Source organism: Egretta garzetta, unplaced genomic scaffold (assembly GCF_000687185.1).
Source record: "Egretta garzetta isolate BGI_Z169 unplaced genomic scaffold, ASM68718v1 scaffold7, whole genome shotgun sequence".
NCBI classification, from domain to species: Eukaryota; Metazoa; Chordata; class Aves; order Pelecaniformes; family Ardeidae; genus Egretta; species Egretta garzetta.
The window spans coordinates 3229883-3245048 of record NW_009260350.1 but is presented as its reverse complement, the minus strand read 5'-3'; the positions used below and the strand labels follow the sequence as shown (position 1 = coordinate 3245048).

The window sequence follows — 15166 nt, the reverse complement described above, 5'->3', positions numbered from 1 at the left end:
CAGCTCGCTGAGGCTGTGGTGTTTCACCTAGCAGAGTGAAGCTGGGGCACGTCGCGTTGGCATCAACTGCTCTTCTGTGAGGCCCGGTTGAGTTTGGCTCTGCTGCAGCATTTCCCACCCTTCCCCGATCTGATCCATCTGTTCTTGTAGGTCAAAACATGAGGAAATTGAACTGGTGAGCCTGGAGGAGTTTTACAAAGAGGCCCCTCCTGAAATCAGCCGGCCTGCCATCACCCTGTCTGAGCCCCACCAGCAGACCCTGGCCCGCCTGGACTGGGAGCTGGAACAGCGCAAGAGGTGGGTCAGTGGCATATTGGTTTGGTGTCAGCCTGCTGCACTCTCAACAGACCCCCAGAGTGAGCTCCACAGCTGCTGGGTGAAGCAAATATGGGCGATAGAAGTTTTAACATCGTCTTGGAATAGTCAGTGTAGGACAAGTGACAGATTTATTGTGTAGCTGAGTCTGCAGTGTGGAGGATCATTCTTGGGGGCTTGGTGGGAGCCTTATTTCATAGATCAGGGAGTTTTCTTTCACCTGCCTGATGAAAGAGAGCCCCAGGGGATCCTGGGGAGCAGAGCAGCCTCCAAACCAGTATGCAAGGAGCCCTGAGCCAGCTGTAGCCGCTGTGCAAGAGGGGCTGCCTGGCTGGGACCACACCTTGTGCTCTGAGTGATGACAGCAAAGGGTCTCCTGAAAAGCCCACGCGTTATTTCACCGAGGCAGTGAACACCGGCACTGGCTCTTTGGGTAGCAAGGGAAGAAAATTAATTTTATAGCTTGACCTTTCCCCAGTGTCTGCTTGGAGGCTCTTGCAGCAGGGAACGGGGACGCTGCCTGCCATAGGGGTGATATTGAAGGATGGACGGTTGTGCACCTTCATCCACAACCTGGTTCCACAAGATGCGCCATGTAGGGCGAAGTGATCCCTCTTTTGTCTGCCGTGCAGTGGTGCAAGGAGCAAAATTAAGCCAGCCTGGCTGCTGCTGTTCCTGCCTGCCTGTGCTCCTAACACTTGTCACGGTGGGGAGCTGCCTGCGCAGCCCTCAGCTCGGCTGCACTGCATTGCCCTGTGACTGCTGCTGTTGTCCTGGTGCTGGCAGCCACTGCCTCAGTGCAAGCTCTATCCCCCGAGGTCGCTCAGCCGCTGTGGGCAGGCTTGGCTGCTTGTCAACTCTTGCCCCAGGCGAAAAGTGAACGTGATGCAACGTTCCTGTGTTTTGATAACAGCCAGCAGCTTTTTCAGCCAGGCAGCAGCTGAGACCAACCTTCCGGAAAGATCGGTCTGAACCTGGCAGTAGGTGCGGTGTGAGCAGGGCGGCTCCGCAGAGCAGACCTAGCGAAAAGTGCTGCACGTGGGTGCCGCAGAACTCTAACACCTCGTGCTTCTCCCAGACCCTTCATGTCAAACCCGGCTTCTTTTGCCCGGTGGAAGGCAGCCATTTGCCCTGCAGCCAAGATCTTCTGGAAAAGCACATGCTTGCAGAGGAGCGTTCAATCTGGAGAGCTCTGAATCCTGTGGATTCTCCTTAAAAAATGGTTGTTCAGTGCAAACTGTGTAGAGGGTAAAGAGGAGCTGAACTGAGCTTGTCCTGTGGTTGCTGAGAAGCCTTGCAATTCCCAGTCCTCACCCTACGGTATCTCTGGAATGCCACCGTTGTGATGGAAAATAGCCTCTTCAGCTGCCTGTGGAGCAGATGCTGGTAGTGCTTTGGGCACTTTCTGATGCCTTTGGCATTGTTAGTGTCCATCCATAACTGTCATGTTGTGGAGTACCGGATTGGTCTTGGACTCTTATTCCGAAAGGTGCCTCTTGAATGGCATTACAGGGGTCTTCGCTGCTCCCATGCTGCTCCCTTCGCTGCTTGAGGAGCTCAGTAGAGGTGTCTGAAAGCTGGACTTCAAAACTGCATTGTGTCGGAGCCTGTTGGGGCATCTTGACCTAACACAAATGGAGTTTTGCTTGGAAATGGAAGCATTTCAGTACTGCAATGTCAGCCCTGTTGTTCCCCCCGAGAGGGGGGCTCCTCTGCACTGCAGGTGCTCTCCTCCAGTGGGAAGTGAGGTCCCCTGAGGAGAGTGCATGAGCCCCACAGACACCATTCCCCCTGCCATGGTAGTGGCTTGTCCTGGGCAGCACACCCCCATACCCAGCTTTCCCCACTGCACCTTTCTGCTGGGCAAGAGGTTGCAGTCAACAGCAATAAGGAGAGTTAACGTGTTATCCCTAAACACGAGTGTATCCAGGGCTCGCAGGGTTGTGGTGAACTTGCATTTTCCTGGGCTTTGTACCCTGTTATGGAAGAGCACTTGCTAGTGTATTAAACCTTGACTCTTGTGAGTTTGACTCATGAGTTGATGTGACATGAAGCGACTCCGGTGATAGGAAGTGGAAAAGCCTCTTCAAGGAGCTTGGCAGTGTCAGGAGGGCTCCGTTGGCATGGCTGCTGGCAGCAGAGGCTGGTGTGGGAGTGGGTCTGCTGAGGGAAGATCTGGTTGCTGGTCTCTTCTCAGAGCACAGCACAAGGCTGAGCTTCCATTTTTCTCCCTGTTCATTCTCCAGCCCTAATCGGTTCCTTTTTGCCTCCACTTGCACTTGGCATTAAGAGGTCTTTGTTTATCACCGTGTCTGAGCTTTCCTGGTTCCTGCAGTGACTCTTGTCAGGTCAGGAGAGCTGGGGCCTGTGACCCAGGCAGGCCCCAGCAGGCTCTGTAGCTGTGATGTGTGGCAGTAACCGAATTCCCACCCCTAGACTGGCAGAGAAGTACAAGGAGTGCCTGACCAGCAAGGAGAAGATCCTGAAGGAGATAGAGGTGAAGAAGGAATACCTGAGCAGCCTCCAGCCTCGACTCAACAGCATCATGCAGGTACTTGAGCTCTTCAGGAAGGGGAGAAGAGACTGAGCTGCAGTCACACTCCGAGGGCTGTGTTAGGGAGGTGCAACACCTGGGCTGATTCCGCTTTGGAGATGTTTTGCTCCCAGTCAGCATGGACAAGGGGTAGGTCTGCCTTGTGCTGGGGCTCCTCTGGAGTCTCCTTGTTTATGCGGCAATTCCTGCAGAACTGTGGATGGAGGAGTCATTAAGTGGGCCTTTCCCCAGAGAGCGATATGCAGTTCCAGCCCTTTGTGATTGCCTTGGGAGGGAAGAACAGGAGAAGGAACTGGGTTATTTTCAGATCCAAAAGTTTTCCAGCAAAGGAGAACTGCCAGCCCTTCCCTGGGGGCTCGCCGTGGCTGGGGCTGCGTTTAACCCTGCACAACAGCTGCTGTGCTGGTTTCCAGTCTCCCACTTGCTAGCTTGGGGTGAAGGAGAGGGTGAGGAGGGTGAGCTGTTCTATTCTCAGTGATGAAGGTTAGTCCTCTTCTTCCCCCAGGCCTCCCTGCCTGTCCAGGAGTATCTCTTCATGCCTTTTGACCAAGCGCACAAACAGTATGAGACAGCCCGACATCTCCCGCCGCCTCTCTATGTCCTTTTCGTTCAAGCCAGTGCCTACGGTCAGGCCTGCGGTGAGCACCAAGGGGGGAGCGTGGTCCTCAGCCGAACCGCAAGGGGCTGTCACCAGCTGGGGATGGGGGGCAGTGCTCCCCCCATGGGCCAGATTTCACTCTTGCTTGCAGAAAGCGCTGCTTTAGGAACATTTTGGGAGGTCCTTTTTGTCTCATCTGCTGGATTCTGCTGAGCCCAGAGCAGTGGTTTGGCCCCAGGGCCAGCACAGTGAGGCAGCAGCATTTGAAACCTTGTTTGCTCAGCTCCCTCGCTGGAAGAACTGCTTGGGAAGCTCGCTTCCTGCCTCTGTCCCTGCTTCTCAAGGTCAGCAGGGACATCCCTGCAGCCTGTGAGCAGGCTCGGGGGTGACGCAGCCTCCCAAGAGCCGTCACCCTGTGGAGTGGGTGCTATGTTATGCCACCCATGGGTGGTGGTGACTCCGGAGCAGGCAGAGGCCCTTCCCCGCAGCTCACCTGAAAGCCTTTATCCCCTTAGGCAGCTTTGCATTTCGAGGGGCTTTCTGAAGCCTCCCTCAGTCAGGGGGGAATTTCCCAGCAGGGCTCAGGATCTCCCTGGGCCATCCACATCTCCTGTGCGGAGAGGGCTGGAGCATAGCGTAAGTGCTGCAATCCTACACCTCATGCAGCCATGAAGTGGGAGCTTGCTGGGACAGGGCTGCTTCTAACTGCCTTTCCCATACAGATGTGGGGTTCCCTGCTTAGCCTTCCTGTCTCCTATGTAGATAAGAAGCTTGTGGTGGCCATTGAAGGGAGCGTAGAGGAAGCCAAAGCCCTGTACAAGCCGCCTGAGGACTCTCAGGGTGAGTTGGGGTGGTGTTGCCACAGGCAGAGGAGGCAGGTAGAGAAGCGGGTGGGTTCTGGGGTGGATGCTGAAATGGCACAGTGCCTGCTGTCTGTCCTGCTGGCCAAAGTCCCTGGCAGCTGATCCCCTCTGTCCGCAGCTCCTCTTTCCTGAGACATGTTCACAGCCCCTCATCTGTTGGAGTGACCTCCAGTACTGGGGACATGTTCCTGTGGGTCTGCATCCTGCTAGGGCCCTGCTTTTGGGGGGACGGTGATGTCGGGGGGAGTGGTGATCTTGGAGAGAGGGCTGGTAGTCCTGCTGATTGTGGGAAAGCTGCTGAGCCCCGGGCAGTCCCCGCTTACACCCCTCTCTTTGTGCAGACGACGAAAGTGATTCTGACGCAGAGGAGGAGCAGACCACGGTAAGGGTCACGCTGTCCCCTTCTGGGTCCTCTCCCCATGGCATATCATGTTGGCAGATGGATCTGTGCCTGCTAACTGGGAGGTGCTGAGGGAACTGGGCCTGGGTCAGGCTGAGAACTGGTCCCTGTGCGCTGTGAGTGTGTGTGGAGGTGCGCTGATGTTAAACCCAGGCATTTTTTGGGAGGAGAGAGGTGCCATTTCCGGTTTCTGTCCTGAATGCAGGAGGGCCAGGGTACAAATCTCCGTCTCACATCCCATCACGCTCACATCCCACCCGGCAGCAGCGGCCGCCTCACAGCTCTCCGGCTGGAGCTGTTCCACTTTGTATAAATAGCCTCAGGCCAGGGAGGCTGGTGTCTGTCAGGGAGGCATGTGTGTCTGTCCCCTGACATTTGCCAAAAGCGTTGTGCTGAGCTCTGCACCAGGGATTGTTCAGTATTCCCTCCGGGGCAGTGTTTAAGTCCTACAGGTTGCACCTTCTGGATGCTGGGGAGAGGCCATAGGTGCTGGCTGCCCCCACGATGGACGCCCATGGGAGGTCTGTGCCACCACTCCCCACCACCCAGCAGCAGTGCCTGGTGTATGGGGCTGTTGCTGCGGGGAAGGGTAACAGAAAGGGCCTTGGCTTTTCCCCCTCAAGGTGGGGAAGCTTTTGGGGCCAGCAGGTCCTTGGCCCCATCTCACAGGGGCAGGGATGCTCCTGGGAGCTGAAGGAATGGCAAGAACCAGAGCTGCTTTGTCTTTGCCCTGCAGCAGGGCAAGGATTTCCTGCTCCCCTCCCTCCCTAGGGCTGCTCTACGGCTGCTCCACTGGGGGATTGGGGAACTAGATTGGAGGGAGAGGAGGGTGGGGGCCAAGGGTTCCTGAGGAGCAGGAGAAAGGTCTGACAGCTCCGTTTTGCCCTCCCCAGAAGCGGCGCAGGCCCACCCTGGGCGTGCAGCTGGATGACAAGCGCAAGGAGATGCTGAAGCGGCACCCCTTGTCCGTCACCGTTGACCTGAAGTGCAAAGGTGAGCGGGTACTGGTGGCCCTTAGAGAACACAGGGGGTGTGGTCAGGGAGCAATCTGGAAGTAGCTTGGGATCCTCGGGGAGAGCTCAGGGTATGGAGAGGCTTTCCTGCCCTGGCAGGGATGAGTGTGGCCTTCCAGGGGAGACTGAACAAGGTGGTTTATCAGCTCTGTCCCCTGGAGCTCCTCTCACCCACGCGGGTGGGGTGACCTTGCTCTGAAGCCTCCTCCTAAGCTGGGAGCTTTTCTCTTTTGTGGTGGGGTCTTGGGCCTGACAGATATAGCCTGGCAAATGCTGACAGGACAGTGTCGGAGGTTACAGTGCATCAGTTGCCAGTTACTCCCCACATTGCCTCTCTGCCCCGTTTGCTGTTGTCCTAGCAGCGGGGGCACGTATATCCCCCCTGCAGAGTGCTCCTAGAGCTAGAGCAGACAGCAATGTTGCCCCTTCTCTGTCGGTGCAGATGAGAATGTGCTTCACCTGACCTTCTACTACCTGATGAACCTCAATGTCATGACGGTGAAAGCCAAGGTGACCACGGCCGTTGAGATGACAACTGCCATCAGTGCCGGGTAAGGAGAGCCCCACAGGCACTGAGCCCGGAGCTCATTGCACAGTGACCCCTCCACTTGCCACGAAAGCTCTGCCCTGGTATCCTGCCATGCTCTGTTCAGAGTGACCCGTTGGCGGAGCGATGTAGTGCCAAGAGCAGCATGTGGTGGAGATGTCCCTTTCCTGAGCCATAGCTCCTGCGCCCAGTGGGCCAGGTGCACTCTGCGCCCGGTTGCCTGCGCCCAGCGGGTGAGGTGTTAACCTCAGTCCCTCACCTTGCCTTGCCTGGGGCACCTTAAGGGCCTTTGTGCAGAGCTGTGGTTTCAAAGTGCTATCTTGGATTGTCCTTTGATGGGCAAAGGAGTCACCAAAGAGCACAGCTCCATCTCTGTCTCTGGGGAGGGCTTTCACCTCGTGCAGCCGCTGCCTTGCGGTATCCTTTCCCTTAGCTCCAGGGCCTCACCAGGATTCCTGCCAGGCTGCTGCATCCTCCTCCTCCTCTGCCATGACAAGCCAGGGGTAGGGAGGTTGTGAACCTCCTAGGAGAGCGGTGCTAGAACTGTCAGGAGCTGGGAGAGAACCTCTCCTGCTTGTCGCATTCAGTCACCCTCCTGCAGCCTGTGCCTCTCCCTTCACCTGCTTGCTCTGCAGGTCACCTTGTCTTGAGTGGTGGAGAAGCAGCTGCCTCTCCCTGGGCTCCCCAGAGGCCACTGGAGCCTGATTTGTGTGAGGAGTAGCTGAAATGGCAGCTGTGAGAGCCTGCCCAGGGAGCTCCCATCAGCTGCCTGCTGTCTGGTGTCTCTCCCTGGGCCAGGAGAAGGTGCCTGAGGAAGAGGGAGGTGGGAGGCTGGTCTGGGCTACCTAGAAACAAGTGCTGCCTCCCAGTCTGTCCCATGTGAGGCATTCCAATCATCTTAGAGTTCTCTTTTCCCCATAGGTACCCAAAACTCTCTGTGACAGGAGCTGGAGTCTCTCTGCAGGGTTCCGATGCAGGGTGCTCCCTCCCTCGCAGCTGCCCTTAGGTGTATTGCCCCAAACCAGTGAGGCTCTGGCTTGAGCCAAACCCCAAATCCTATAGCCCTTTGTGCTTGGTTGAGCTTGTGAGTACAGTTAGACATGAAGAATTTAATCTCATTAAGCAGAATTCCTCTGCTTAAGCTTTGTTGAGTGGCAAACAGCCATCAGGCCGCGCCCTGCCAATGCTGATGTTTTCTTCATACACATCAGCAGGTTTCGGAGTTAATGCACCAGAGCGAGCAGCTTCCTGGGAAACCAGGGAGCTGCTGCCCCGTGATTTCTATCTTCTTCACAGCTGGGGAGTAGACAGATCTCCTTCTGGAGTGGAATTAGGGGAAAGCCATTCTGGTCTTGAAACCCAGCTCGTGGAGCTTGTAATCCCCTTCTCTGGGCTCAGAGCCTGTTAGTGGCCACCCCAGAGAGACATGGAGCCCAGGCTGCTGCTAATTAATCTCTTCCTTCCTCTTGCCAGTGACCTGCTCTCCCCAGACTCCATCCTCAACTGCCTCTATCCTGGAGACCATGGGAGGAAAACACCCAACCCAGCCAACCAGTTCCAGTTCGATAAAGTGGGGTGAGTGGAGTGTGGCCCCACACAGCTGGGGCAGCTTTGCCCAAGCAGTTGGCGTGAGTGCCCCGCTCCAGGCATGGCACATCCCTTCCCTGGTTTGTCAGGGAGGGCTTGGTGGCTGGGAAGCCAGTGTCCTGCCAGTTGGCGTTGGGTGAGCTCACTGGGCGTGGCTGGGGGTGCAGGCAAAAGAAGTGCTGGCCCGCAGGCCAGGCAGGGGGGAATGCTCTGGGGTGGTGTAACCCTTCATCATTGTCCCCACAGCATCCTGACCTTGAGCGACTACGTGACAGAGCTGGGGCACCCCTACGTGTGGGTGCAGAAGCTGGGTGGCCTGCATTTCCCCAAGGATCAGCCTCAGGCATGTCACACCCCCTCCCCTCTCTCCCAAAATGTTTGGGGATAGTTGTTGTGTTCTGTCCTGTTCCCCGAGACCCCCAAGTTCCTGCTGGCACTGGCCACTCCCAAACCACGGAGCACCCTTGCCTGGGATGGGCTCAGCTGGGGTGAATCCATGCAGCAGGGCCATGCCAACATATTTTATCTCCCACCTGTGATAGTCTAAGCCCTGTTACAGGCACTGAGCAGTGACTCCAGCGTGTGCCTATCCCTGTGGCTGGGTGGTGTGGCTCCTGGAGCATGGGGGCCCCAGCGGGGGCCCCACAGGCTGGTGTGATGGTGACAGCCCCTCCTGCTCACAGCACACAGTCACTGCGGACAACTCGCTGAGTGCCAGCCACATGGAGCTTACTGTGAAGCTGCTGCGGACAAGGCTGCAGTCCCGCCTGGCTCTCCACAAGCAGTTTGCGTCGCTCGGTGAGTGCCTGGCTCCCCCGACTCTGCCTGAGGATAGGGGGGTGCAGCGGCAGGGACCTTTTGCAGAGGAGAGCTGACCAGTGTCACCTTTAATGGTGCTGCAGATCTGCAGTGCCACCCTCAGCGTTCCCAGTCATCCTCTCTGTCCTCGGTGGTAGCAGGGCTGCAAGGGCTGCCCTGGTTTGGGTGGGAGAGGAAGGCTGTGCCCCCTCTCGGTGCCCAGCACCCCTTTGGGACCGGCCATCCCTGCGCTGGGAATAGATGCAGGCTGCAGTGGGAGGTGAGCCATGCACCCACGCTTGTCATGCGCCTGTTGAGCCGGCCAGGCCTGTGCTGCCAAGGCTGCAAGCTCCAGTGGGATCACAGCCAAGGCCTCCACTGCTCCTCTTTGGGCACCTGATGAAGGTGTCAGAAGGGTAACAGTGTCCCCAGGTCTTGATTTTGGAGTGTCCCCACTCACAGGACGGTGACAGAGCTCTGTCCCCAGCCCTCCCCTGCTCAGGTGGCCTTGTCCTTTGTTTCAGAGCATGGCGTTGTGCCAGTCTCCAGCGAGTGCCAGCATCTCTTCCCTGCCAAGATTGTCTCACGCCTGGTGAAGTGGACTGCCATTCCTTATGAAGATTATGCGGTAGGTGCATAATCTTCAGAGCACAAGGCTGTACCTCTTCCAGCTCCCACATGGCGCCGGTGGCTGCTCACTCCTCCTCTTGTCCCTCCTCGCAGGAGCTGCCATACACTAAAGATGTGATAGAGGCCAGCTTGGCTGAAGACACTCACCTCTACTACATGGCCCTGATAGAAAGAGGAACAGGTAGGCGTGTTTCCTTCCCCTGGCCGTTACTAATTCCTACACTGGACACTCCCAGGGCAGCTTTTGGGGGTCTTCATGGGAAATCCCTCCAGTTGGAGGCCCCATGGGCTGCAGGTGACACTTCTTCCCTGCCCTGCTCAGCCAAGCTCCAGGCCGCCGTGGTCCTGAACCCTGGTTACTCCACGCTTCCACCTGTCTTCAGCCTGTGCCTCAACTGGAAAGGAGAGCGAACCAGCAGCAACGATGACAACATTCGGGTAACTCAGGGTGGTGGGAGAGGAGGCTGGAGAAGTGCTGGCATTTGGGGGGTATTCCCAGTGGTTCCGTGTCCATAGTAAGCAAACTTTTGGGGTGAGCTGGTGGCCAAGGCAGCTCAGGGCAGGCCTGTGAGACCTGCTGGGTCCAGCCGCGGGTCCTGGGACCCAAACCTGCGCCATACTGATCCTTCTGTCTCTGCCCAGGCCATGGAGAGTGAGGTCAATGTGAACTACAAGGAGCTGTGGGGGCCCAAACCGGGCTACCAGCTCCTCACCAACCAGCTGCAGCGCCTGTGCATGGTGCTGGACGTCTACCTGGAGACAGAGCCCCACGACCCGAGTGTGGAGGGGCCCAAGGAGTTTCCCCAGGAGAAGATGTGTCTGCGCCTCGTCAGGTGAGAGCCTGGTATTAGGGGGAGACCCTGGGGCCATGAGGGCTGGGTCGGGGGTGAGGGTGCTGACAGGGACCCTGGTGGCACTGCTGTCCCCTGAAGCAGGGCTTTGCCTGACCTGGGGCTGGTCTTGAAGCCTCTCCTTTAGCTGCCCATGGGGATCTGCCCCCCGTAACTGGGCAGTACACCCGGGACCAGGGCCTTTCTGCAGGTGCTGTGGGCTTCCTGACCCTCATGGGTCACCCTCTTCTCTTCCAGGGGGCCCATGCGCCTGAAACCCTTCAAGTTCAACTACCCTCAGGGGTTCTTCAGCCATCGTTGAGCACTCCTGGGGATGGGCCTTGTTCTGGCCACAGGCTGGAGTATCCCCACCCCACCATTTCAGTTTCTTTTTTGAGGTTTTAGGTTTTGTTCGAAGGTTTTGTAGCCAAAGGCATTAAAATGCTGAATTGAAGTCTGTGTCTGTGTGCATGCGCCCCATCTGTGCGGAGAGCTGGGATAGGGGGGACCCAGAGGACCTGCAGCAAGCCCTGTCCTCTGGCTCTGGCACGTGTCTTGCTGCTGGCACATCCCCTCCCTCCCCACCGCAGGGCCTCGGGACCGCGGAACAGAGCTGGATAGAAGCTGAAATGGCTAAAAATAGCTGCTTTCTGAAGCCTGCACTGCAGCCCCAGCCTGTCCTTGCCTGCACTGGCTGCCAGCCAGCTGACTCGGCACAAACCCCACAGTGAGGCAGAGGATGGGGAGGGGCTTCACCACTTCCCTGGGCTTGGTGGGGGAGCAGAGCAGTGTCCTGCGAGAGGCAGGACCTCACTGGACCGGGCGAGGGCTCAGGGGGAGAATCCCAGCACCTCAGCTTGCCAGCAGGGAAGTGGGGATGTGCAGCGCCTGGCAGCTCCCCGCTGCAGGTCCTGTCCTGCAGCCAGGGTGGCAGAGTTGGGCTCCATCCCCACTCCTGAGGTCATAATATCCCTCTTGGCTGCCAGCCTCTCCCCTCTGGGCGCTTTCTCCCTGGGAAGGTGACAGACCTGCTCTGTGCTCCCAGTGCAGTGCTGCAGCGCTCGGGTTAAACCAGGCCCTACCAGCCCCCTGCGAGCCACACTTCAAAAAGGGAAGGAAGACAAAACCTAAACCCCTCAAATCCTTTGCAGAGCAGGGAGGGGCTGGCCCTGGGAAGGCAGTCAGGGCCCAGGGAAGCCCCATGTCACCCCCCCAGCCTTGGGTGACAGATCCCAGCCCCCCAGGCCAGGCTTTCCCCTCCTTCCTTCCCCATCTCTCCCCAGATAGGAGGCCAGCAGAGCCAGGGCGTCTCTGTAAGCACTTTATTTGGTTATTGCACAGAAAGCAAATAACAGTGGGCTGAGGTTCCTAGTGCGCCATGTGTCTGTGAGCGTTCTTGCAGCGCCTGGCCTCTCCCAACCGAAGCTGGCCGCAGCCTGGGTCACCACTCGGAGGGACAGTCATCACCCCCCAGGCCAGGGAAGGACCCTGAACACCCCGCCAGCCCCTGTCCCAAGCAGCTAGAGCTCTGCGTTGCACTCGTCCATCAATTGCACATACATTAAATAAATGCACTTATTGGAGAAGGGCGGGCGGTTCCCCCAGCATCTCTTCTCCTTGGTTATAATTCAAGTGTTTACATGTGGCGCTCGGCGTATATCACATTCTGCTAGGGAAGCTGTCGGCCAAACCGCCGGGGCAGGGCAGCGAGGGGCTGCGTCTCTCACACGGACATATTGCTAAGGTAAAGCCCGGCCCGGCAGGGGGGGTCCCCACCCTGGGCCCGGCTGTCAGAGGGGAGCAGAGCAGCTTGGAGGTGCTCTTCAGCACCCAGGGCTCTGCTCACTTCTTCCCCACAGCGGGCGCTGGCTCTGGGGCTTTGCTCTCTTTGCTGGAGGGGGCCTCAGCCTTGGCAGGCTCTTTACTGGCTTGGGGTTCATCTTTGGGTTTCGCTTTAGCTTTGGGCTCCTCCACCTTCTCCTTCTTGGGCTCCTCCACCTTCTCCTTCTTGGGCTCCTCCACCTTCTCCTTGGCCTTTGGCTTCTCAGCCTCCTTCACAGCCACTTTGCCAACCTCCTGCTGAGGTTTTGGTGGAGCCTCCTTCTCAGCCTTTCCTTCTTCTGTGGGTTTGGGGCCTGGCTTGGTGGTCTCCTTCACCTGTGGGGCTGCAGGCTCCAGCCCAGCAGTCACCTTCTCTTTGGGCTTCTCCTCCATCTTGGCAGGGATGTCCTTCTTGGGAGCTTCCTCTTTCCTGCCCTCCTCAGCTCTGGGCTTGGAGGGAGCCTTCACCTCCTTGGGCTGCTCTTCCTTAACAGGACCTTTTGGCTCCTTCAGAGGGGAGGGGGTGGGCTCCTTGGCCGGGGCTGCTTCCTTCTGTGGAGACTTGGCCTCCTCCTTCATGGGAGATTTGACTTTCTCGGGGGACTTCACGGTCTTGGCCTCCTCCTTTGAGGGGGTAGGGGGCTTTTCTGGGGACTTCACAGCCGGGCTCTTGGCCTCCTCTTTTGAAGGGGTTGGGGGTTTTTCTGGGGATTTGACAGATGGTGTTTTGGCTTCCTCTTTTGAGGGAGCTGCAGGTTTCTCCGGGGACTTCACAGCCGGGGGCTTGACCTCTTCTTTAGAAGGGGTTGGGGGTTTCTCTGGGGACTTGACAGGCGGGCTCTTGGCCTCCTCTTTTGAGGGGGGTGCAGGTTTCTCTGGGGACTTCACTGCTGGGGGCTTGGTCTCCTCCTTTGAGGGGGTTGGGGGCTTTTCAGGGGATTTGACAGCTGGAGTCTTGGCCTCCTCCTTCGAGGGGGTTGGAGGTTTCTCTGGAGACTTCACAGCTGGGCTCTTGGCCTCCTCTTTAGCGGGGGTTGGGGGTTTTTCTGGGGATTTGACAGAGGGGGTTTTGGCTTCCTCTTTTGAGGGGGTTGCAGGTTTCTCCGGGGACTTCACCGCTGGGCTCTTGGCCTCCTCCTTCGAGGGGGTTGGAGGTTTCTCTGGAGACTTCACAGCTGAGCTCTTGGCCTCCTCTTTTGAGGGGGTTGCAGGTTTTTCTGGAGACTTCACAGCTGAGCTCTTGGCCTCCTCTTTTGAGGGGGTTGCAGGTTTTTCTGGAGACTTCACAGCTGGGCTCTTGGCCTCCTCTTTTGAAGGGGGTGTAGGTTTCTCTGGGGACTTCACTGCTGGGCTCTTGGCCTCCTCTTTTGAGGGGGTTGGTGGCTTTTCAGGGGACTTGACAGGAGGGCTCTTGGCCTCCTCCTTTGAGGGAGACTTGGGTTTCTCTGGGGACTTGGCCTCCTCTTTTGCAGGAGACTTGGCCTCCTCTTCACCCTCTGCTTCATCTTTCTCCTCTTCTTTCTTCTCCTCCTCTTCAACCTCTTTCTCAGCCTCTTCCTCCTCTGTGACCTCCTCAGTCACCTGGATTTCCTCTGTCTGCTCCTCCACAATCACAGTCTCCTTCTCAGATTTTTCCACCACCTTGATCTTCTCCTCACTCTTCACCTTGATGTCGGTGGTGATGCTGGGAGCCTTGGGGACCACCTCGGGGAAGGAGACCATCCCAAAGCCAGACTCAATCCGATATTCCTCCCCTTCCAAGAGCTTCCTAGAAGGAAGAGACCAGAGCAGGGCAGTCAGTGATTGCTTCTCACCTCCTCCCATGACCAGGAGCTGCCAGCCATACCCCGCAGCTCCATCTCCCTCCTTGCCCTGCTTTCCAGATGCTGGCTGACCCTCCTTCTCCTACGCCCTGGGCTGTGCAGGTTTCCTCACCCTTCCCTCCGCAAGCCATGTGCAGGGCTGGGTTCACCCAGTTGGGTGTTGCCCACCATGGTCTCAGAGGAGGGAATGGTCTCTCTCTTACCAAGAAGGGCCCAGATATTGCAAGGACCCTCAAGGAAGGTCCCCAGAGACACCGGCACTAGGGCCTGGCTGAGACCCTCCCCTCACCCACCCCATACCTATAGGCAGCAATTTCGATGTCCAGGGCCATTTTGACGTTGAGCAGATCCTGGTACTCCCGGAGCTGAGCCGCCATCTCCCACTTGGTGTTCCTCAGCTCGCTATCAAGCTGCTGGATGGTTTCCTACAGGCAGACAGAGCAACTGGTGACATGGGGGGGGCAGTCCTCAGGAGCAGGGGGACACAGAGCACCCCTGAACAGTCCCCTGGTCTACAGAGGAAGGACTGCTCACCCAGCACCAGGGTGCCCTCAGGGAGGGGTCTGCAGCCACCTCCCCCTGCAGATGCAGAGGGAAAGGGATGCAGCCAGGGGCTCTTTCAGTGTGTTCGGTTTCCAGGGCGGCGGGACCCCTGCATCACCCCAGCCCCCTCCCAGAGATCCCTTCAGCAGGGATGAGCCATGGGAACATTTTGAGGACTTGGGCAAGTCTGGTGGCCACCAAACTCCAGCCTGAGGCTGATGGGGATGGGGCATCACCCTGGGAACAGAGTTTCAGTCCACGGCCACCACCTGATGCCACCCTCTGTGCTGCATTTCCCAGCTCTGGGACACAAGACATCGCCTGAACCCTGGGCATGGTTCAGTGGTGTTGGTGACCAATGTTGTGGGCAGCTCAAAGCCAGGCAGAGATGTGGAACAGCTCCATCGTGGGTGAGGGACACAGTGGTCCGGATGCAACCTCAGGCTCTGGGTACCTGATCACCAGGTGCTGGGAAAGGCCAGCTCTAGACACAACCCCGAGCATTTGGCACTGGTCATCACCACCTCTGAAGCCAAAGCACCAGCACTGATCCTCCCCAGCAGCTGGATAGTCCCTCCCCACCAAATGACAGGTCTGGGATGCTGCCCAATGCACCACATTACCTGGTAGGACAGGACATCTGCATGATGGCGCTCCTCCGAGTCCTGTCTCTGCCTCTCCAGTGACTCCTGGGTCCCTTTGAGGGCTTCGAGCTCGGTGGTCTTGGACTGGAGCTGGCGGCGGTACTCGCAGATCTCCTCCTGGGCCAAGCGGATGGCGTCCGTGTTCACCTTGGCAACCTCCGAGAGCTTGTCCAGCCTCGCTGCAATAGGGGAACAGAGAA

At 57.8% G+C, this 15166-nt stretch overlaps 2 protein-coding genes across 2 annotated transcripts in view; one reads left to right on the top strand and one right to left on the bottom strand.

Annotated features, from left to right (window-relative positions):
* THOC5 (THO complex 5) overlaps window positions 1–10551 on the top strand; it is a 13374-nt gene extending 2823 nt beyond the window's left edge. Inside the window, exons 5-19 of the mRNA XM_009642852.2 lie at window positions 151–297; window positions 2752–2866; window positions 3375–3507; window positions 4230–4307; window positions 4672–4712; window positions 5624–5723; window positions 6186–6294; window positions 7764–7865; window positions 8124–8220; window positions 8561–8675; window positions 9200–9303; window positions 9399–9486; window positions 9628–9743; window positions 9948–10138; window positions 10394–10551. Coding sequence (XP_009641147.1) covers window positions 151–297; window positions 2752–2866; window positions 3375–3507; window positions 4230–4307; window positions 4672–4712; window positions 5624–5723; window positions 6186–6294; window positions 7764–7865; window positions 8124–8220; window positions 8561–8675; window positions 9200–9303; window positions 9399–9486; window positions 9628–9743; window positions 9948–10138; window positions 10394–10457 — 1600 coding nt within the window. The 3' untranslated portion in view covers window positions 10458–10551. The remainder of the gene's footprint in view (window positions 1–150; window positions 298–2751; window positions 2867–3374; window positions 3508–4229; window positions 4308–4671; window positions 4713–5623; window positions 5724–6185; window positions 6295–7763; window positions 7866–8123; window positions 8221–8560; window positions 8676–9199; window positions 9304–9398; window positions 9487–9627; window positions 9744–9947; window positions 10139–10393) is intronic.
* A 1426-nt stretch (window positions 10552–11977) lies between these two features.
* NEFH (neurofilament heavy) overlaps window positions 11978–15166 on the bottom strand; it is a 5883-nt gene continuing 2694 nt past the window's right edge. Inside the window, exons 2-4 of the mRNA XM_009642853.2 lie at window positions 14946–15145; window positions 14080–14204; window positions 11978–13724 (exon numbers count right to left, since the gene is read on the bottom strand). Coding sequence (XP_009641148.2) covers window positions 11978–13724; window positions 14080–14204; window positions 14946–15145 — 2072 coding nt within the window. The remainder of the gene's footprint in view (window positions 13725–14079; window positions 14205–14945; window positions 15146–15166) is intronic.